The sequence below is a fragment of the Triturus cristatus genome, chromosome 5_1 (genome assembly GCF_964204655.1).
Source record: "Triturus cristatus chromosome 5_1, aTriCri1.1, whole genome shotgun sequence".
Classification (NCBI taxonomy): domain Eukaryota; kingdom Metazoa; phylum Chordata; class Amphibia; order Caudata; family Salamandridae; genus Triturus; species Triturus cristatus.
In genome coordinates this window covers 657,727,429-657,750,770 of record NC_140587.1, presented here as the reverse complement: position 1 = coordinate 657,750,770, position 23,342 = coordinate 657,727,429, and the positions used below count along the sequence as shown (strand labels likewise).

Here is a 23,342-nt window from a genome sequence, read left to right as displayed (position 1 = left end):
TATTTCTGCATCGCTGTATGTTTATTCCATATAGTTCATATTGCTCTCCCCGTTGTCCTCCTCTCCCTGCACTCGTCTTTCACCCATCATGGAAATCAAATACTGTTTAACAGAATTCTGGGACATGTAGTTATTTTTCCTTTACACAGCACTATGTGCACGAATAGCACAAGCTACAGGGACTACATATCCCATTATGCCAAGCACTTTCTCAGTGCACTTTGATTTGAGCTCCACGTGTGTGCGGGCTGTTTTAGTGAGCTCTGGCGATGGTGTAGATGGCATGCACTGGTGCCGCAGCAGAGTTCGGAGGATCACAAAGAAGGCGGCTGGGGCTCAGGAGATGGCAGCAGTGAAACACTGGTTTGGCAGACCCTCACTCTAGCAGCCAGCAGAGGGCAATTTACAAATTAGTCAAACACCAAGATAACTTCAATTCCTCCGACTCTGTCCAGTTCTTAAAGTCTGGAGGGAATGCTTAGCTTGTTTCGGTAGTGTGCTCAGTGCTACAAAAATCATCCCGACCTGGGTCGTTTCAATTTAAGGAGGGCTATCAACCACATAACGAGCTAGTTAACAGCACGCCTCTGGGGGCAGAAGTCGAACAATGGCGCTTGCCCCTACCTTTGTTGCGGCTCTGGTGTTAACATGCCCGGCGACTAATTAGACAGATGCCACAGTGCTTGTAGCTTGTTGGCAAAAGCACAGTTTCACGTATTGAGCGCGGTGCTCTTCGGGCCGTGATGGGGGACCGAAAGCTGTAGACCAGGGGAGGGCACCAGAGTGTCGAAGGGTGGGTTTATTGTCCTCCGGACAAGCAGCTCATCTGTGAATGGACGCGGGCTGGGGAGAGCTAAAAGGGGGAGCTTGTCCCATGCTATGGGGCCTACTAGATCGTGTGATAAGATGGAGGCCGTGTTTCTGCTCACAGTCAATTTCCCTGTAATGGGATTGTAACAACCTTAACGATCCGCTAATGAGAACAAAACACACCCATCCGTGCTGCCCGTCTGCAAATGTTTTCTTAAAATAGCCCCACATGTGAATTCTCATATCAAAGCCACGAAGAGAAGAAATGCTTCGTCTATCAGTACGTGTTAGCTTAAATGCAGACATCACACACACGCTTCCCACTGAAAAACCATGCATGTTTGTGACACTTTGTAAATTGTGAACAAGTTGATTTTAAATGTGACATATCTGATGACCGAGGCATGGCCTTTAGAAAGGGTAAGACTGATGTTGTCCAAGTAGTTCTATATATGTGGTTAAATTGAACTTAATGTAGAAAACGCCAACATACACTAAAATGTGCGCAAAGAAGTGCCACGTTATGCGAATGGAGAAAGCTTGCAGGGTACCGTGTTGACAATGTTGTACGATCACCATCACCAGAGCTCGCACATTAAAACTGACGATAAGAATTGTGTACTCGTGAGTGAGCAGCGTCTCACATGAGGTCTGACCCAGGGGCACCCGCCACTGCAAATATCTACTCGTAGTCAAAAGCCTATGGAAAAACTCTTAATATTAGTAATTTACTGGAATTTACAGGTATCATGAGTAGGAAAATTAAGCAATTTTTCATTTGTCCATTGCTTGAGCCTGCTTACATTTGGTGCAATAATATCATGCAAACGTACGTCTCACTCCATTACTAGATTTGGCACTGCATTGAATTCTAGGAGCATTTGCACCATGGCCCCCTGCCTTATGCTCTGTTTGCGTATATAAACAAGCATTTGCAATGAAATAGGTCTCGCATTTGCGAGAGTTAGAGCTATTGGCATTGTAAATGACTATGCCTTTTTTTTTTATTTGTTGTTTTTCGAAACCGATCTAAAAAAAAAAAGCATTGACATTTACAATGACAATAGCCTAAACTCTTGCAAAGGCAAGACCTATTGCCTTGTAAATGCTTGTTTACTGTACTTTTTATTCGTGGTGTAATTAAGATCTATGGCTTTTAACTTAACACTAAGGGAACATTGCCTTTTCTTGGGGGTTGAGTCGATTGCGCTTCTCAAAGCTATGAAATGCAGTGCACTTGGGCTAGGAAATAGGACACGATATGTAACGTTTTGCATTAGGATTCCTGATTCATAAATGCTTCATAGATTAAGGTTTGACAGTTCAACCTCATTTACTTTGAAAGTAGTTCCCAGCCCACTGGGGGCCACGTGGTAAAGGGCCGCGTCTCACTTACACACTTGTGCACTACCCATTTGACCCTCCACTACCCAAGGCTTGACACAGTATGACCATGGACTGTTGCATGCGAACGTTAGGTTGGCAGATGTAGTGTTTATGAAAAGCCCTCATGTTCTGCATATCACAGGAAATGGATGTACAGATGAATGGTGAGAATGTTTGTCGTTCTCAACAAATAGTAATGCTGACAGTAGATCAGGTATGAAAGGACGGAGTGAATATTCCGAGTTTTACACCTGGAGTCCTTTCTTTGCTCCTTTTAGCAGTTCCAGCAGTAACTCCAGCAGCAAGAGGGAAGACTGTGCAGCGCCTTCCGACACTCTGATCACCTCTTTTCCACGGGCACCTGTAACCTCCGACTCTGTGCGAGTGAAATGCAGGGAGCTCTTGTCTGCTGCTCTCAAAACAGGAGGTCTGTATTACACCTGTGTTTGTTACTTATGGTCTCCTATCTAGGGAAAGTGTTGTCAATGTTACTTTGTGGTGAGAGGGAGCTTTGTTTAGGGTAAGCAAGGGTGTGTGATCACACCGTGCATGTGTCATTTGGCTTCTGTTCGACTCTCTCCCCATTTCCTAATGAAGTATGCAAACCAAGTTCATTGCTTCTCTTTCTTGATGTCTCGGGTGTGAGCTCCTTTGCTGGCAGCAGAAGCAGATTAATTGGTAACAGTAAAGTGGAAGATGTGGTGTACATTTTGTTTCCATGGTTGCAAAGTTTTTTTGTGTTGGTTAAAATCGCTTGGCTTAATAGACCTAAGCGCATCTGATAGTTCACATGTATGTCAAAACCATTGCATGTTGTGCTCCACTGTATTTCTTCCCAAATGCAGACTAGAACATTGAGATACAGGTAGGAACTCCTCCAGGTATTGTATGCATGTTCTCATTTTTTGGTTTTGAACTTTTACAGATGACTACATCACAATCGGGGCTGACGATGAAGAACTGGGTGCTCAGATTGAGGATTATATCCTTTTTTGTAAAAAAAGAAAAAGAGGCTGTTAATTGCATTATTCTGATTTTATGTACAATCCTGTTATTGTTGATAATTTGGCATCTATGTATGCTTGACTCTGCCCTTGCATTCAGAGAATAACTAGAGTGTTGCATACTTTTTGCAATTTACAGTCAGGACAGAGTATTGAGTCCTATTAAGTATGTGTGTTTCATGCATTATGTGCTCCTCCAAATATTCCTTTCCTCTGCGTCTTCTAAAGCTTGATCATACCACAGAAACCCCAACCTAAAATGACTGGGTCTTTTACAAAACACTGTCGAGACCATCATTACAAGGACTCTGCAAATCCCTATTCCACATTGACCGGCTAAAACCTGTGATATCTCAGAATGAGTGTGGCCTGAAAATGGCATGTTACCACAGGAATCGTATATCATATTAGCAATTAACACTGTAAGACTCCACGTCTTCAGCGGCAGACCCACTTGCCATTGCAGTCTAATTCTCCATCCTTAAAATACTGATACAGGAATACCAGATTAGTTGTAATGGAGCCCTAAAAGTCTGTCTAGCTCATGGGTACTCACAATGATATCCCTGGGCCCGCAAAGTGCTGTCAGTGGCTTTGCCTGAGGGATGCATCGATGCCAGCAATGCATATGTCTGGATGATGAAAGGTGAGCGCAGGGCGACGCAAAGCAGATGCATGGCCTGGACAGACAACCGAGCCTTCACCAGACTGTTGTCTGCCACCAACACTCTATTCTCATGCACCAATAATTAAGTTAAAGCATTAACTTCTAATGTAAAACATGAGAGGGAAAGATATTCATCTGGTGGCTGAATTGTAAAATGTGAAACCAGAAAACCTGGTATCACTACTGGCTTCCTCACTTGATTAAATTGCGTGATCCTAGGCAATTGTTTAATTTCACTTTGCCTCCTATTTCTTCATTAACACACGAGCCCCTTAAAATACACAAGTTCAGGATATGTACGTTACAAAATCTGCTAGCGATTTATTTAATAAATTATAATGGTGTTACAATTATAAAACCACCAAGGCTACACACGGGCGTGTCTTGCTGGGATGGCCGCTTAGACGTGTCTGAATAGAGCTCCGTGCGGCAGCCTCTACAGAACCAAAATCCTGAGATATCCTGGTCCCTAGTGATTGCGAGACGGGTATCCCGGGTACCACGGGACCTCCGCCAAAATCGCTGAACAGTCTGGAGGATCGCAGCTCCGGGAATTGTGTTGGAGCCGGGAGCCCAGAGTGATCGGTGGAACGGACGACATGTTGAATACGGCAAGCCGGGATCGGACGGAGCAGTCCAGCCCGTGCATTTGTGGAGGCTTGGTGGTTGGATGAAGTGCGAAGGAAGGCCCTACGAAGAGATGGAGTGCTGCCTATATCACCGTGGGTGTCCTCGAAACTGCTGGGGGAGGACAGTGTCTCTGGAGGCCGAGAACTGACTGCGTCAGCCCAAGTGATTTGTGTCCCCTGTGTGGGTCGGCCAGCTCCCTGGATGGCAGCGCTATATTGGCACTATGCCCACGTACATTTCCTGAGCCCATGGAGTGCCTATAAACAGCAGCTGAGGGCAACAGAGGGGGGATCTGGCCCAAAAGATTGACCGGAGGGCCCGTGGGCTGCCTGGAGTGTCGACATTCCCACATTGGCGCTGCGCGCCTAGGCCAACGCTACAGGCCCTCGCCGGCCATTGTTTGTGGGAGTTGGGCAGCCAGGGATGTGCCTATCGGGCTGCCTGAGCAGGAAAAGGCCCTGAGATGATTGTGGGCTGTGTACCTATGACACGAGCAGCTGACCCAGTGCCGTGGCCATCCTGCTGATATTGTGAGGCACTGGAGGGCATCTAATTGTGTGCTACGACCTGGTAGGGCTTGGACGGCGAGTTAGCTCAGCAGGTTGAGACGAGTAGGATATCCTGAGGCTGGAGGGGGCCTGACGCATCGGCTTGAGGGGGAGAGCCTGCAATTGAGAAGAGTCCCTGGGCCACCTTTGAGCGTATGTGGATATTGAGGTCCGAAGGCAAGTAACTGGTGTAGTGACACGCACCCCTCCTACCCCCCAATTTTATGGTTTTAGGCGCGTGACACAAGACCAAGCTAGAGCTCCTAGCCAGCCACGATGGAGAAGGATAAAACGGCGAAATCCCAAACCAATAAAATATCAAATATGAAAGATACACGTTAGTTAGATTCCTCACCTTAGAATATCCCCAGGCGTCAGGCTGGATCCGGAAAGATTTTTCGTCAGCAATACCCTTGTGCGTCGCTAGGCGTCGTCTGCAGCTCCGCGTCCGTCGTGATCGCCGGGATGACGTCGTCGGAGTACTTAGACGCCGCCCTCGCGCGCTGATGTCAGTTGTTCTTTTTTTCCGTGCCAGACAGCACCGATCCGTGAAGAGCATACCCTTTTAGTCACTTTTTGACTAAACTTTTTTGAACTCATTTGGTTCTATTCGCGTCGACTCGACTCTGGTGCCGGTAGGGATGCCTAGCTTTAAAGCTTGTGACTACTGTCACCGACTGATGTCGGTTACAGACCACCACCGCCGGTGCCTCTATTGCCTTGGGGCCAACCACGATGCAGATCGTGCCCCAACTGCCGGGCCTTGACTTCGAAGGCTAGACGGGAGCGGTCCCGCAAGCTCCTCGAGCTCCGGCAGTCGGCTCCGCGCCGTTCACGGTCCCAGTCGAGGGACCGGTCGCGGCGCCACAGCCATCACCACCACTTTTCGGGTTCCAAGTCTTCGGGTAAGTCGAAGCATAGCAAGAAGTCCAAGAAGCGGCATCGCTCTTCGGGCTCCCCTCGCCGGTCGCGCGACTCGGCTGATGGTTCGGGTGGTACCACCCACGCGGCTCCATCGGAGCCGCAGGAGTCCCGTCCGTCCCCATACCCGCCGGTCCCTGGGATGCGACTCCGACGGAGATGAGTGCCTTCATCATGGCCATGAGAGGCCTGGCTCTGCCGTCGACGCCTGCCGTCGACGCCTGCCGGCGCGCCTTCGGGCACGACTGGGAGGCCTAACGAGCCGGCGGCTCCGGCCCCGACGCAGTCGTCGGCTCCGGTCCCGATGCCGCAGTGCCACCCCCGGCGCCGCCTTCGGATGACGCCGTTCCCCAGTTTAGTCCTGGTCCAGGCCCGGCGTCGGAGCGGCGCCGTCTGGGTGGGTGGCAATTTCATCTTCCCCCCCCCCCCGGCTCCGATCATTCCACCTGTCTACCAGGAATCGGATGACGGCGACGACTGGGAGGGGTCTGAGGACCCTCTGGCCCAACAGGGCCAGTTGTCTCAGGACTGGGCAGACTAGCTGGGGGATGCCAGTGGTCTTGATACCTCCCCTGACACTGGCTTCATCTCTCCTCCCCTGACACTGGCTTCATCTCTCCTCCGACCGTGGCTTCGGAGGAAGGTCCTGCATTTTCTGTGGTGCTGCGCAAGGCGGCTGAAGCTACCTGCTGTGGCCGTGAGGACTAACCTCCTCACTGAAGTGCTCCAACCGTCAGCAAGCTCCTCGGAGCCTCTGCTGCAGTTTATTGAAGCACTGGTTGACGTTCTGAAGGGCACCTGGTCCAAGCCCTCCACAGTACCTCCTGTGGACCAGAACGTGGCCCGGCGCCACCGCCCTGCACCGGGCAACCCCAGTTTTCTGTCCATGCACCCCACGCCCAAGAGCCTGGTTATCCAGGCCTCTACTTCCCAGACCACCTTCCCGTCCGCTCCCCCGGATCGGGAGTCCAAGAGACTAGAACAGTTTGGTAAGAAGCTGTTCTCCTCCCTTAGTTTGGGATTGCGGTCCATTAACACCGCTTGTCTTTTGGACCGTTACTCCCACTCCCTGTGGGATACGGTGGAGGACGTGCTGCCCCAGTGTCCGGAGGAGGCCCGGACTCTGCTCGCCCAGGTTCTTGCCGAGGGGCGGGATGCAACGCGGCATGCAATCCGATGTGGACTGGACACTACGGACTCGCTGGTTAGGCCACGCCTGGCTGCGGTCCACGTGTTTTTCTGGGGATGTCCAGAGCACCCTTATGGACATGCCCTTAGATGGCGACAAAGCGGATAGTGCGCTGGAGCGCTTTAAAGACTCCAGGGCTACGGCCAAGTCCTTGGGCCTCTCGGCCCGCGCCCGCAAACTTCCACATTTCGCCCATTTCGTGGCCAAGGAAGGGGCGCCACCTCACGTCCGCCTAGCCACAGGCTGCAGAACCAACCTCCAAGCGGACGTGGATTCTGCCGAGGCGGTACAGGGGGACAACGTGCTGGTCCGTCCACATATACCCCAGCAGCATCCGCCTCGAAGCCCTCCGAGTCCGTGCTTTCAGGCCCATTCCACGCCAGTGGGAGGCAGAGTTCGCCATCACCTGCTCCACTGGCGTTCCATCACGTCGGACAGGTGGTTGCTGCAAATCGTCCGAAGGGGCTACTCCCTCCCCTTCGAGGCGACCCCCTCCAGCCATGCCACCGCAGTACCACCGCATGTCGGGGGATCACTTGAAACTTCTACAGGAGGAAGTTACGGCCCTCTTAGCCAAGGGGGCCATCGAGCGCGTTCCTGGTCCAGAAGTAGGTTGTGGTTGTTATTCCCACTACTTTCTGGTTCCCAAGAAGGGCAAAGGGGGCCTACGCCCTATCTTGGACCTCAGGAGCGTCAACGCCTTCCTCCGAAAGGAGAAGTTCAAGATTCTCACATTAGCTCAGGTTCTGGCTGCCCTAGACCCTGGAGACTGGATGGTAGCGTTGGACTTGCAGGACGCTTATTTCCACATCCCCGTCCTGCCGGCCCACCGGCGTTACCCGCGGTTCACGGTGGGCCCAGAGCATTTTCAGTTTACCGTTCTCCCCTTCGACCTCACCAGTGCCTCTCGGGTGTTCACGAAAGTGATGGCGGTGGTCGCAGCTCATCTGCGCAGATTGGGGGTTCCAGTCTTCCCCTATCTCGTTGCTGAAGGCGGGCTCGCCCCAGGCAGTCGTCTCCCACCTCCAGACTACGGCCGACCTCCTGCATTTGCTGGGGTTCTCCATCAATGTGCCGAAGTCGAATCTGAGTCCTTCCCAAAAGCTCCTCTTCATCGGAGTGGTTCTGGACTCGGCGCAGTTCCGGGCCTATCCTCCAGAACAGCGGGTCTGGAATATTCAGGCTCTGATTCCCATCTTTCGGCCTCTATCCCGGGTTTCGGTCATGTTGGTGCTGCGGCTTCTGGGTCTGATGGTCTCCTGCGTCCTATTGGTGCATCACGCCAGGTGGCGCATGCGAGCTCTGCAGTGGGACCTGAAGTTTCAGTGGGCCCAGCATTGGGGCAACCTGTCCGACCATGTCTTGATCTCGTAGGGCACTGCACAACAGTTGCAGTGGTGGCTCCTGGACCTCAATTGGGTCAGTGGCAGATCCCTCTCCCTACCCCTACCGTAGCATGTAGTAGTGATGGATGCGTCCCTCCTAGGATGGGGGGGCCACGTGGGAGAGGCGGAGATCAGAGGCCTCTGGTCTCCAGCGGAGTCCCGGCTCCATATCAACCTTCTGGAGTTGAGGGCGATCCGACTTGCACTGAAGGCATTCCTTCCCTCTGTCCGGGGAAGCGTAGTGCAGGTGTTCACGGACAACACCACCGCCATGTGGTATTGCAACAAACAGGGCGGGGTGGGGTCGTGGACCTTTTGTCAGGAGGCTCTGCGCCTCTGGACATGGCTGGAACATCAGGGCATCACCCTGGTGGTTCAACATCTGGCGGGCTCTCTGAACGCCAGAGCAGACTAACTCAGCCACCGGTGCATGATGGATCACGAATGGCGTCTAAACTCAGACGTGGCACAAGGCCTCTTTCGGCAGTGGGAGAGCCTTGGTTAGATCTATTCGCCACCGAAGAGAACGCGCAATGTCAGCAGTTCTGCGCGTTGGAGTTTCCTTTCGTCGCGAGTGGAGTTGCGGTCTGTTGTACGCCTTTCCGCCTATACCACTTCTGCCCAGAGTGCTGAAGAAGATCAGGCGCGTTCGGGCCCAAGTCATCTTGGTGGCTCTGGATTGGGCACGAAGATACTGGTATCCCGAGCTACTCAGTCGGTCGATCGATCCCCCGATACGACTGCCTCTTCAGCCATTTGACTTGCCTCCTGAAGTCTGTAATGTTATTCTGGTAGCCAGGCGTCCCTCCACAAAATCGGTATACGCCTGCAGGTGGAACAAATTTGTGGCATGGTGTGCAGCAAAGGCTGTGGATCCCCTTTCCGCCCCTCTTTCTGAGGTTCTCCACTTTCTACTTTCACTCGCCCAGCAGGGCTCTGCTCTGAGTACCCTCCAGGGATATCTTTCAGCTATTTCTGCTTTTCTACGGCTTCCTGATCAGCCTTCTCTTTTCAAATCCCCTGTTGTATCTCGATTCTTTAAGGGCATTACTCACATGTTTCCTCCTGTCCCTTTCGTTATGCCTCAGTGGGATTTGAACCTTGTCTTGACCTTTCTGATGTGCGCTCCCTTTGAGCCACTTCATAATTGTCCCCTTCGTCTTCTCACTCTTAAGACTGCTTTCCTGGTTGCCATCACCTCTGCTAGACGGGTGAGTGAGCTCCAGGCTCTCTCTTCTAAGCCTCCTTTTCTTTCTGTCCATCCGGACAAAGTTGTTCTCAGGACTCGTCCTTCCTTTCTCCCTAAGGTGGTAAATGCCTTTCACATCGGGCGGTCAGTTTCATTGCCCACCTTCTTTCAGCCTCCACATCCCTCGAAAGAGGAAGAGAGGCTCCACCGTCTGGACCCAAAATGGGTGCTGTCCTTTTATTTGGACCGCACCAAGCAGTTCCCGGGTGGACGACCAACTCTTTGTTGGCTACGTGGGCGCTAAGAAGGGGCGGGCGGTGCACAAGCGTACCATCTCTCGGTGGGTCGTTTTGTGTATCAAGGCCTGTTACTCCTTAGCTAAAAAGGAACCTCCTGTAGGGCTGAGGGCCAATTCCACTCGGGTCACAGCGGCGACAACTGCCCTGGGCCGGGGAGTCCCCTTGCAGGACATCTGTCAGGCTGCAACGTGGGCTTCGCTACACACGTTTGCCAAACATTATTACCTGGACAGCCAAGTTCGGAGAGACTGCTTCTTTGGCCTTTCTGTTCTCCAGGACTTTCTGGTGTGATCTTGGTTCGCAGACCCACCACCGGGGTTGATATTGCTGGGGCATCTATTCTAAGGTGAGGAATCTAACTAACGTGTTTCTTTCAGATGAACAAGTTACTTACCTTCGGTAACGATATATCTGTAAGAAACATTTGTTAGTTAGATTCCTCACCGACCCACCCATCCTCCCCGTTCTGCGAACCGATATCTAGGGTTGTGGTCATCCCTTTCAGGGCCCTAGAATTTTTTGGCACCAGTGTCGGTCTCTTGCATGGCTCTGCGTTCCTGGCGCGGAAAGCTATGTACAAGAACTGATGTCGGCGTGCGAGGGCGGCGTCTACTCCGACGTCATCCCGGCGATCACGACACCGACGACGGACGTGGAGCCGCAGACGACGCCTAGCGACGCGCAAGGGTATTGCCGACGAAAAATCTTTCCGGATCCAGCCTGACGCCTGGGGATATTGTAAGGTGAGGAATCTAACTAATGTTTCTTACAGATATATCGTTACCGAAGGTAAGTAACTTATTCAGTACGCCCACCCCATAACACATGTCCTGGGTGATAGGAATGAGGAAGGACCACCAGAACAAGGTTCGCCTGAGGAGGCTGGCGAGGGTTCTCCAACACTGATGGACGTCATCAAAGCCGTTCAATCGATCAGGGATGACATGATCCGAAAGATCGATGTTGTGGCTATCGACGTTAATCTGTTGAGTTGTGACCTCAGGAAAGTCTCCGTAAGAGTGACTGCAACGGAAAAAGACACTGAGGTCTTGAAGGGGGAGGTCAAGGGCCTTACCGCAACAGTGGTGGAGCTCAAACGCCAAGTGAACAGGCTTGAAGACCGGGCTAAAGATTCGGAAGGTCGGTCCCGAAGGGGGGAACCTGAGATTCGTGGGGTTTCCCGAAAAGGCGGAGGGCCCTGCAGCGGTCCTATTCCTGGAGGATTGGATCATTTGCGAAATGGCTCCTAAGCAGCTGTTGAAATTCTTCGGTATTGAGCATCCCATGCCATAATTGCAAAATTATTTAACTTTAAAGATGGAGATCTTTTGCTTCAGCTCTCTCGCAGTGGACGGTGGTTCTTCTACAAGGATCTTCATAGCCATCTATCCGACTATACCCAAAGAGTGCAGGAACAGAGAAGGACATTTATTGCTATCAAACGACGGCTCAGGGACTTGAATCTTAAATATAGTCTTATGTTCCCTGTGAATCTCCGAGTGGAAAGTGAAGGCAGGGCCCTGTTTTTCTTCTCGGGGAAGGAGGCAAGTGACTGGTTGGATGCCAGGGCCCCGGAGGGGAGGTGTTTGGTCCCCTCTAAGAGTTCAGCAGAGCCGCATATCTCATGGGCTCCCTCGAAGGGCCGTAGACAGCCTACACGACAGGTGCCCAAAAAAAGAACGATGAGCGTGGGCCGAATCACCGTCCTCCGGGATGGGACACTCTAGGCATCAGATTCGAAGGTTGTTCCGGACTAGATGGAGGCCACGGCGCACCTTAAACATGGAGCAGAGGGCCCGTATAGTAATCGTGACTGACTCCTCACGCAGCAACTAATGAACTGTACAGATAAGTCTACAGGGAGCTAGACACTCCTGGAGGTTCTGAAAGGACTGTGTGGCAGTAGTGGTGGGAGTGCACTCGGGAAGGTGGATGCCCTGAGGCCCGGCAGGCGGCCTATTGACCCCTGGGTTGGGATGTTTCGTCTCGTTTTATTTCATTCTGCAAATGATACGGCTTGGGGGACATGTTGATTCACCTAATACACTAGGAAGTTGGGCTGCTGGTGGAGTAGCGACGTCCCAGACAGAGACCGGGTCCATCGGGGTAGCTTGAGAGAAATCTCACGACCCGGTGAACCTAAATCGCTTGCACAGCGCTTGGGTGTTATTTGAAGGGGAGGGGGGAGGTATGGGGCGGTTTGTATTGTTGTTTATATGGAAATGCATACCTACACTGGTACTGCTGCCCATGGGAGAGGAAAGGGTTCGCGACAGTTCAGGTTGTGGGAGTTTATTTGTTTTATGGGCAACTTATGGAGTCTCATGGAGGTGGATCGCAACGTATGGATAATAATGAGGAAGGGTGGAACAACTAGAGCAGGGGAGAGGACATCTCCGTTATTAATATATTGCCATGACATTACAGACATTGAAGTTCCTTAACTGGAATGTCCGTGGAATAGCTGGTCAGGGCAAGCGCCGTAGAGTGCACGTTTTACTGAAGAGATATAGAATAGCGATTGCTGGGTTGCAGGAGACACCCATCTGGGAAAACACCATACAAAGCCTTCGTAAACGTTGGAGGGGCAAATCTACTCTACGTCCTACTCTGGTTTTGCGCAGGGGGCATTGGTGTGGGTGACCCGGGGGTCCCGTTCTAGCACCTCCAACATGTTCTGAACCCCGAAGGGAGGTATGTCATCCTGTTTGGAAGATGGGAAGGGAGGGAGCTGTGTATTATTAATGTCTATGGGCCCAACCTGGACTGCTCTGAGTTTTATCTGACAGTCCTGAAAGCAGCAACACCTTATATGGGTGCTGAAATCCTCCTCTTTGGAGATTTTAATTGCATCTTTGATGGGGCATTGGATCAGGAGCAGCCCCCCCCCCCCTCCCCCTTAGAGAAAACATTAAGCCCTGTATGGTGCGGTCCCTCGTGCATATTCTTCAGGGCATGCAGCTACGTGATTAATGGAGAGCAGGACATCCTAGTACGAGGAAGTTTTCTTGTTTTACTCGTGCAGCCAACACCTTTTCGCTGATCATGGTTGTCATACTCCAGGTCTCTCAGTTACGACGCAGGCCATCACTTATTTGCCGAGGTACCTATCTGATCATGCGCCTTTGCTGCTGACACTGTCCTCTGGACCGGGGCGACCACCCATTCCATTATGGCGGCTTCAAGCTGAGGCCCTTACGGACCCTCCATACGCCCAGACTTTTCACCAGGCTCTTCAACATTATTTTGGGGCGAATTGGGGGTCCACTGCCACTAGATCAACAGAGTGGGAGGCAATGAAGGTCGTTATCAGGGGGGGTTTGGATGAAGACCACTCATGGGGTCCACCACCAGCTTAATGCAGATATTGATTCCCTAGAAAAACACTTACGAACCCTAGAGACTGCCCTATATCAGAACCCCACTGATAGATATGCGTGGACGCAGGTGCAGGGAGAGTTGCTGGAGACCTGGTCGCGTTTGGAAAAACACAAATACACTACCTATTGGCAGAGGCTCCATATGGAGGGCGATAGATCAGGAGCTTTATTAGCTCGCCTTATTAGGACAGAGACGGAACACAAACCAGTGTTACAGCTTCGTGATAGGTTGGGGACCGTGATACACACGCAGGACGCGATAGTTAAAGAATTTGCGACCCACCTGCTCCTGGCTTGCTCGTCAATCCCTCAGACCAGCCCTACCAAGTTAAAGGACTTCTGTAAAGATATAACACTTCCCACCCTTGGGAAGGAGGAGGCAGAGGCCCTTGGGGCGCCAATTACCAGGGAAGAAATACTAACCTTCATTAAGCAATAGAAGCCCGGGAAACGTCCTGGGAGCGACGGTCTTCCAGCTGAATTTTATAAGACGTTTGCCCAGCAGCTGGTGGATTACCTCCTTGAGGTATATACTAAGGCTCTAGCCAGGGGGACACTTCCCAAGACGATGATGGAGGCGGACACGGATCTTCTTTCTTAGAGCTCCTATAGGCCCATCTCTCTCCTGAATATAGACGAAAAAATATTAAGTGGGGTATTAGCGGCGCGCCTATTGCCATACATGACCCAACTGGTCCACCCAGATCAGTCCGAGTTCATCCCAGGGCGGAATACTACACATAACTTGCGTAGTCTTGCACATTTATGGCATGCGCCAGAATTTGAGCAATCGGAGTGGGCTCTCTGTCTCCTGGATATAAGGCAGGCCTTTGACTCTGTCGAGTGGGAGTGTATGTGGACGGTGCTTGCTTGAATAGGAGTGGGGGGAAATTATCTGAAGTGGTTAAAATTGCTTTACTGTAGACCAATAGCTGGTATCCGCCTTCAGAATCCGGTATCACAGTCTAGAGCTTCAACGGGGTACCCGACAGGGCTGCCCCCTGTCGCTGCTCCTCTTTGCCCTCACGATGGAGCCTTTGGCAATCGTTCTTAGAACTCGGATGAAGCGCTGGGGTGTTTTGTTGGGGACGATGGTACATGTGGTATCCATGTATGCCTCCGATACAATGGTGTACCTTCGACACCCCAGCATTGCAGTTCCGGAGCTTCTTCGGGAGCTGACTAGTTTCGGTGAACTCTCGGGTCTCCGTCTCAACCCGGGGAAATCAAAGCGGTTTCCAATGGGCAGTCTGTGGGAGGTGGCGGAGGATGAGCTGCCGGGAGTGGGTATGAGTTGCCTCACGGACTCGGTCCGCTACCTGAGGGTCAGATTAGTGCACACACAGGAAGCCTATTTGGAACAAAATATGGGGAGGTGCGTGGAAAGGTATTTCTAAATCAATTGAGTTTTGGCGGAACCTCCCGTTATCCTTGTTGGGACGGGTAGCCCTTATAAAAATGGTCACCCTCCTACGCTGCTTATGTTTTACAAACATTCCTCTATCCCATTGGAGTATTGTCGCAGACTGGACCGTCTCATAGTAGACCTCCTGTGGGGCTCGAAAAGGAAGTGGGTGAAACTAGCAACATTACAGAGGACGTGGGAGCATGGGGGGGATGGAGGTCCCTCGGTTGAGCTTTTATTACATAGCAAAGCATCTTCAACGAGCAGGACAATTGGGAGAAACGGTTACTGAATGGTACTTATCGGGGGTTCCCTTTATCCGACCTTCTCATGATGGGAGTGGGGGTGCCCATAAGATTCCCCTATATTATAAGACCTGTAGCTGCAGTCTGGGAGATTGCAATCACAACTGTGGTGAAAGGAGCGCCATATGCCCCAGAGGCCCCGCTGTGGGCAGTGGTACCATTTAAGCGCATAAGTTGTACTGTGACAGTCACTAGGTGGACAGACGGGGCCTGCTGTGTGATGGACAACCTGTATTTGGACAAAGGTTCCTCACGAGGGAGGAGGCAGTGTCGATGTTGGACTTGGGCAGAGGACAGTACCTGCAATATGCGAAGATCTCGGCAGTAGCGCGAGAGCTGTGACTGATGTATCCGGAGGAGCCGCCTATTGCAGCTACTCTGCAGGTCTTTCTGTCGTTGGCAGGGGGCCACAGATTGGTGTCGCATATATATAAGGCGCTGCGGGAAACCTTAGCGCGGACCCGCTCCCGGTGCAGGCCAAGTGGGCCGGGCAGCTGGAGGCACCTCTGACGGATTCAGAATGGAAAAGAGTACATGAGGGGGTCAAGCAAATTAGTTCCAATGTGAGATTCAAGCTAACCCAATTTAATATCGTTCATCAAACATACCTCACTCACATGCTGCATAAAATAACCCGGACCGTCCAGAAGGTTGCCCCAGATGTGGTCATTTAGAAGCCCAGTTTTTACACATGGTTTGGGAATGTTCTGAACTGCGGTTGTTCTGGGAGTAGGAACCGGAACGCCTGACACAGATCTTGGCTGATCTTTGCCACACTCCATTAGGGAGATGCTACTGGGACTACTTCCTAGTCCCAAGGGTAAGAAACTCACCCAGCTGGGACTAGTGTTGGCGAAAAGGAGAATCGCGATTAGCTGGATGAGCCTGCAGCTCCCCAAGGTAGAAAACTGGGCTAATGATCTGAGAGAGTGGGCCACAGCAGAGTTAATTTGCATCGACGTGTGAGAAATGACGAAAAATTGGGGAAAGATGCGAGCTCGTGGTATACTATGATTTCAGAAATTCCAGGAAGCGAGGTCCCCACTTCCCAAGTGATTTATGAAACGGGGGTTGGAAGTGGCGAACCAGCAGAGGGGGAATAAATGGGATGAAACCTCCGGATATCGAGTATAATGGGAGTATAGGAAATTAGATACATTGCCCTTCAATGAATGAAATGGGGAGATGTTTCTCACATGTGACTCAGGGAGGGGGGGGGGGGAACAAGGTTCAAAATGTTGGGGGTTGTTGTTGGGGAATGCAATTGTTTATATCCGACCAATGTCAGTGGTGACCTCGTGGTAGGTTTTCAATTTTTTGAAGATCTTGGAGAGTTTATCATGTTTTTACATGTTTTTACATATTTAGTGCAAGATATCTTTAAAACTAGAGGTATTCCTAATAAGTTGTCTAGGGCACCTTATTTTCTTCCTTATGGTTACTTTAATGTGTAAAACGTGTAAATAAAGTATGCCCGTTACTTTTGCAGCTTACTGAATGTTCCTGCTCTGTCAAGTGAACAGCAGCTCAATGCTGCTGTTTACCAGGGAGGTGCAATTGAAGGTGTGGAGGGCCGCATGCGGGCTGTTCTTTGAGAATCCCTGGTCTAGCAGTTTATCTTGAGCAATTTTTCCTTGCTGCTTTTCGGATACTTCCAGTCACCCTGTTAGTATGTGAGTAATCCGCAGTAGGATTTGCTAGGAGTTTGTTTTTCCATGCATGCTTACATTCCCCACACCATTTTGGACATCTTGTAAATGCTAGAATTTGTGCCTTATTTTTAACGTCTTCTGGTGGAAACCACTCGATTGTGCGTGCCCACTGTGCAGGTTTGCTCTCAAAACTCCTCTCTGGCATACCTGTCCTAGGGCACTTGAAAGTCATTAATGCTAACTTGTGCTTAATGTTCGACATGAGGTCTGAAATCAGTGGTAAGCATGTTTGTTTTCATTAGGACACGCAAGAAGAATCTATACCTACTGGAAGAAAGCACACCAAATGTCTTTTGGAAATTTGACACCTGTTATGAGTTACCCTGATTACTGTATATTGCCGTCAAAACATTGCTTTGTTATGAACAGAAATGTTATACTATTCACGCTTAAGTTCTTTTTCATGCCATAGAACGCAGCATTGATCTTGTTACCTTTTGTACTTTGCAAGTCCAAATAAATATAATACCTTCATTTGTAACCTGTATCATACTTTTCTTCCCCATTGTGCTTGGTTGAAATTGGACATAATGGTAATTTTTGGACTTCACCAAAATTGCTAAAATGGTCACACGTAGAATAATTCGTGTCCAGTGTTTTTTTTGTCTTTGTTCTTCATCCTTTGTATTCCTTAAGTCCATTGCACCAATTTTTCAAGAATTTAAGAACACAGATCCAAAATACAAGAATCGAGTGCGAAGCCGAATAGCAAATCTTAAGGATGCCAAAAATCCAAATCTAAGAAGAAACGTGCTTTGTGGGAATATAGCACCAGATGTATTTGCCAGGATGACAGCTGATGTAAGTTACTTTACCGCTTAACTAGAGTACTGTTTTAATAAATTGCATTTTATCTAAATGGAGTTTCGAATATGAATGACTGTTTTATGCTTTACAGCAGTTTGAATACATTTTTAAATCATTTAAAATACATTTTAAAGTTGTCTTTGGAGGAGACATTTTGAGCAAAGGAGCAACTACACCAATTTTGAGTTTTAATTCTTATTCTCATTATTAGAATGTTATTGCTATTCTCCTTGTTACTTTTGGTTGTGAACCAGATTGGATGTACAACTCTAGACATTAATGTGTTGCTAAGAAGCTTATGAAAAATAGTTTTGGATGTGATCTTTAGATGACCCTAGTCCATCTTTCGCTGACTTGAGACTTTGAATTAGCTACATGCATTTTATGCTATTCGCTTTTACAGGTAATTTTTTTATGGCAAACTTTCTTGGAAACTCGGTATCATTTGACCCATGTATTGCACGTCTCAGTAAGCTACTGGATGTTTTAAATTTTTGTGGTTTCAATTTTGTCATCTGAGCTTCAAAAAGCTATCTTCACATTAAGGCATTCATACTTATTCTGCACCTACATTCCAACTCCTAATGGTAATAGTATGTGTATGCAAGTCTGAGGGCTCCATTTCGTTTACACGTACCTCCCAGTTATTTGTGACATCTGGGGTGCATGAATACATTTCCACATGATCTTTAAATCATCACACAGTTTTGCTGCACATATACTTATTTTAGATTCCTCCTATGATTGTGGTTTGTATGTACCAATTTCAAAGGACTAGATACTAAAACTATTGGAAGCTAAACTCTTACTCAATTGCAAAGGCTCAGTAGTATGATTTGTTATGTTGTAGCAATAACGTGAGGGTAGTAACTGTTACCATAAAATGCCTTTAAAAGGAATCGTCACTTCGTCTTGTCTTGTACCCTGTTGCCCTTAAGGAACTGTGCATTTTCAGAGTATTCAGTTTTGACCCACCTACTTAGTGCCCAGTGTTTATTTGGACTCTTTTCTCAATTTATATGACCTAATGGAGAACTTAGTTCCTACCTCCATCCCATGAATCCTCCCAGAGCTTCCTGCACAAAACGACAAGAAAGCACTGTGGAAAAGATGACAGACTTCAGACCATTCTTTTTGAGGAACTGTTTATGGAATTCCTGCATTTAAAGCAGTTGCTGTGCTAGACTATAATATTTCTTTGTTTACCTATGACCATAAAAAGGTCCTGAGTTGGAGTGTTAGTGAGGAACACTAATCCTTATCCTAGTAGTTGTCCACGCACAAATTTGGCTCCATGATCCAGGCAGTTAAAAATAAGCAGGTCTAATCTGATCTCCTTCTTCAACCTTCCCAGGAAATGGCCAGCGATGAGCTGAAACAAATTCGTAAAAACTTGACCAAGGAAGCTATCCGAGATCACCAAATGGGCAAAACAGGTGGCACAGAAACAGACCTTTTCACCTGCGGCAAATGCAAAAAGAAGAATTGCACTTACACACAGGTACGTGTTTTCTTCACACCAAAGTGTGGTTTGTTTGCTTCTTTGTCTGGTCTTTGTTCCCAGAATTAAAGCAGTATACTGCTGTTTATATATTTTTGTGGGTTGTGTAGCTCCTACATTATGGTTGAATTTGAGTAGCTAGGTTTTAGTGCAATTATAAACAGTTCTTTGCCACTTGGAGCAGATAATGTTCAGTGATGGCTTGATATGATTACCTGGTAGGGATTATGCTGGTGTCTGTTTCAAAGGGTAGAGTCCCTCTTTTGATGCCCTGCCTTTTCTGTGTCCGGGAACCAAATATGCAGGAATACCTACTTCTCTTTTTCTACCTAATGCTTTTTAGGTCTCGCCTGACCCAGCGCATGCGCTGGTCTGGCGAGACTTTTTGAGAGTGCTCCAAAAAGTGCTACCAGGCCAGCCTAGACCTACAGTGCATGTGCGCGGCCGCGCTTGACGCGATTACTTTCACGGCCGCTTTGATGTTTGATCGCGATCACTTTGAAGGCCGCTTGTTTGTTTTGCTTCAGCTCGCTCGCCGTCCCTACACCACCTACCACCCATTGCTGCGTTTCATGCTTTTGTCAGCACCCCCGCCAATGTGCATCTGTGGGATTAACGAGACAAAGCACTTTCCACATTGCGATCCTGTACACATTTATTTTTTGCAGTTTTACATAGGCGTGAGCTCGACCGAAGGTATCAGAGCGCTTTACTCGAGCGCGAGTTGCATTACAGATGGACACATTCGTTTTAGGCACGGGTAGATTAAGTGATTTGCTCAAAATCACATAATGTTCGAGCCTCCCTCCAGACTCGAACCGGATTCTCCAGCTTTAAAGTCAGCCGTCGTAGCCATTAAGCCACACCCACTGCATTCATTGTCAATCGGACATTTGATCGGCTTAGTGCACAGAAGAAGACCCCTTCTCTAGTTCCAGGTAAGAGCGCAGCTCGACTCTCGCATGTGTTGGATTTGCTGTAAATGCCGCCTGATGACAACCCCTTCTTCCTAAGGAGCGCGGCCTAGTAATCCGATTTGTTATTTTAGGAGGATTTATGGAGCGTCTGACTGCCCCTTCCCTTCCAGGGGGCTTCCAGGCTCCTGAACTCCCTCTCTAAACTCTACAGCTGACAAGGTGTGGACGCTGTTAGCATACATTTACAATGCGCACCTCGAACACGTCCCCTCTTTCAATCTTCTGCCCTCCGTTGTATCTTTCTTTCTTCTTTATGGATTTGCACTTCCTGTTTTAAGGAAGGATTCCTAAAACTAAACGAGGTGCATGAAGAAGCACTTACAGGCGGGACCCCCCTTAGCGGGCCGCAGCTGGCATCTTCTTTGGCCCCTGTACCTTTAAGTGAACAGTATTGCAATGTCCCAGCATGCCCTATGCACTTCCCGGGGTATGGTCCAGTTCCAGCTCTCCCCAGTAGTTACTGCCATCACATTAATGGGGCACCACTGGGCATTCTCCTGAGGGAGGCTACATTTCACTTTGGTTTGTGTCAGTAACTGAACTTCCAAAAGTACCCCTCCCAATGTGGTCATCAGACCTTTTGAGTAACTACCATAAGTGCACACCTCCTGGAGGTCGCACCCTCACCCCCCAGCGAGGCATTCTTCAGCACTAGGAGGCACCCTGGAGAAACACTGCCCTCTGCTCACCTGGTGACGACACTCTTTCATGGTGGGGTCACTGCTTAGGTATCTATCCTTCCTATGATCTCAGACCTAACAAGCAGGGCCATACGGACTATCTCTCTCTACCTCTCTACACCTCTCTACCTCTCTCGTTACCTCTCTACCACTCTCTACCTCACTACCTCTCTCTACCTCACTCCCTCTCTCTACCGCTCTACCCCTCTCTACATCTACCTCTATCTCCCGCTCTACTACTGCTCTACTACTGCTCTACTACCTCTCTACTACCTCTCTACTACCTCTCTACTACCTCTCTACTACCTCTCTACTACCTCTCTACTACCTCTCTACTACCTCTCTACTACCTCTCTACTACCTCTCTACTACCTCTCTACTACCTCTCTACTACCTCTCTACTACCTCTCTACTACCTCTCTACTACCTCTCTACTACCTCTCTACTACCTCTCTACTACCTCTCTACTACCTCTCTACTACCTCTCTACTACCTCTCTACTACCTCTCTACTACCTCTCTACTACCTCTCTACTACCTCTCTCTCTACCTCTCTACTACCTCTCTCTCTACCTCTCTCTCTACCTCTCTCTCTACCTCTCTCTCTACCTCTCTCTCTACCTCTCTCTCTACCTCTCTCAAAAGATGGCTGCAGCGTCTACGTGGGATGCGGTGGACTAAGTGTCAGCGGTCAGACAACCAATTCAAAGAGAGACACTAGTCACAGTCGAGTCGGAAGGAAGGTTTAGCTCTAAGAACTAAACCCTTCAGGGGTCTCCAATATCGTCAAACTGGTATTATATTTCGGTGTCAATGGGTACTATTGGTGTGTCTTTTGTAACGACTGACTGACCAGCTGTGGTGACCAGGGCGCCAGGCAAAGACTTCTGGCCTATAGTAATGTCATTTAAAACCCTAAATGTCAATTACTTTGTGATACCAAAGCGGCCAGGGCAGAATGCCATACAAATCCCGTTTCTCTCAAAGGAGGCAGGGACGTTGCTTCCATTTGTGCAGGAGGTGCAGTGGCACCGAGGCCCAGAGGCCTGAGATGCACACTGAACCATGATTATTGCGTTATCTTATAATCAGGCCAGGGCCACTGAAATTATGCGCCTGCAGCCATTTTCGCATGATTATAGATTTGTCACATTTGCCACATAATCCATCATCTTCTGCATAATCGGCAGATATTAACAACAACAAAAATTAATTCCAGCTCCAAAAGTTACAAAAAATGCAGCAACACATCTTGCGGCTCAGTGAAAGGCGTTTGCAGAACTGGACAGGTCACCTTTCTGTTGCTTATTGCTGTATTTGATTGTTACACTGGTACTTATGAGATAACCTGTTATACAGTATTAAGGGCATAAAGGATATTTTAACTATTTCCTATTCTATAAAATATTCTAATGTTTTGTATTTGGAGATTTTTTATTGTCCGCTTTTGCTTATGATTGTAGAAATTATGCTGCACAATTTTTTTCCTATATATGTTGTTGGCCTTTCAGATTATGTGGCTCTTTGAAGTTCCAAGATCATACATAAATGAACTTGAAACTACTAATGAGGTGCAACCAATGTCCAGGCAGTGTTACCAAGTTTAACAAGCATTGGCATAGCCAATAGGTCTCGCCCTTGGGACTTTTTAAGTGCTTAGCTATGCAACAGTTGATGTTGTTGCGCCAAGGATATTGTGCTGCATAACTAAATACTTAAAAAGTCCCAAAAGCGAGACCTATTGGCTATGCCAATGCTTGTTAATGTTTTTTGCCATGCAGGTTTCAAGTGATTGTTTGAGATTTTCAGTTTAACAGCTGCTTTTACCGTTGTTTGGATCTTTAACTGCGAATGGATAAAGAATATTTTATTTTTGGGTGAGGTGATCAGAATTTGATCAGAGTATGTGTTAAGGTTCCCCAGTTTCTCTCTACCTATATTTAGGTTCTTGTTTTTGGTGGGGTACAAGGCTATATATAGTGATGGTTAGAGACAACTTTGGCGTTTTTTACTCGGCTTAGTAAATTCTCAGAAAATCTTGCATAAGTCACTCGTTTGGTTTGATGCCTGTTTCCATAGTATCCCTTTTTAACTTTCTCCATTGTTGTGGCTTTCCTTTATAGGACATTTACGCAAGTCTTTGTTGGCTATCACTTGGGTTGTTCCTCACGATTTAAGCTTTTGCACTCCCCTTTCATATGACTGAAACCAATTGTTGATAGCCTGTCAGGTAATCTTGAAATTTGTGCGTATTTTTTTAAATTTTATTTTATACTTGGAGAGCCACTAGACCTAGAGTTTTGGAGAGCTTTTTTTGATAGCATTAAGAAGAACCTCTTAGTTGTCAGGTAATGATGATCGTTAATCAATACAGATAAAGCCTTCATGAAACAGATAAGTTTGATATTGGCATGCCGCTGGGGAAGGCCAGATTTGGAGCGTCTCCCTCTGAGTGGGTAAATGATTAAATCTGTGTTTGTAGCGAGTATTGGCTGGAGATGCACACTATGCATACTCCTGTCATCTAGTGTTGGGCCCAAGCTCTGCA

At 48.7% G+C, this 23,342-nt stretch overlaps 1 protein-coding gene across 1 annotated transcript in view; it reads left to right on the top strand.

Annotated features, from left to right (window-relative positions):
* TCEA1 (transcription elongation factor A1) overlaps positions 1–23,342 on the top strand; it is a 175,755-nt gene that overhangs the window by 108,876 nt on the left and 43,537 nt on the right. Inside the window, exons 5-8 of the mRNA XM_085605624.1 lie at positions 2,475–2,623; positions 3,122–3,178; positions 17,477–17,631; positions 18,992–19,138. Coding sequence (XP_085461750.1) covers positions 2,475–2,623; positions 3,122–3,178; positions 17,477–17,631; positions 18,992–19,138 — 508 coding nt within the window. The remainder of the gene's footprint in view (positions 1–2,474; positions 2,624–3,121; positions 3,179–17,476; positions 17,632–18,991; positions 19,139–23,342) is intronic.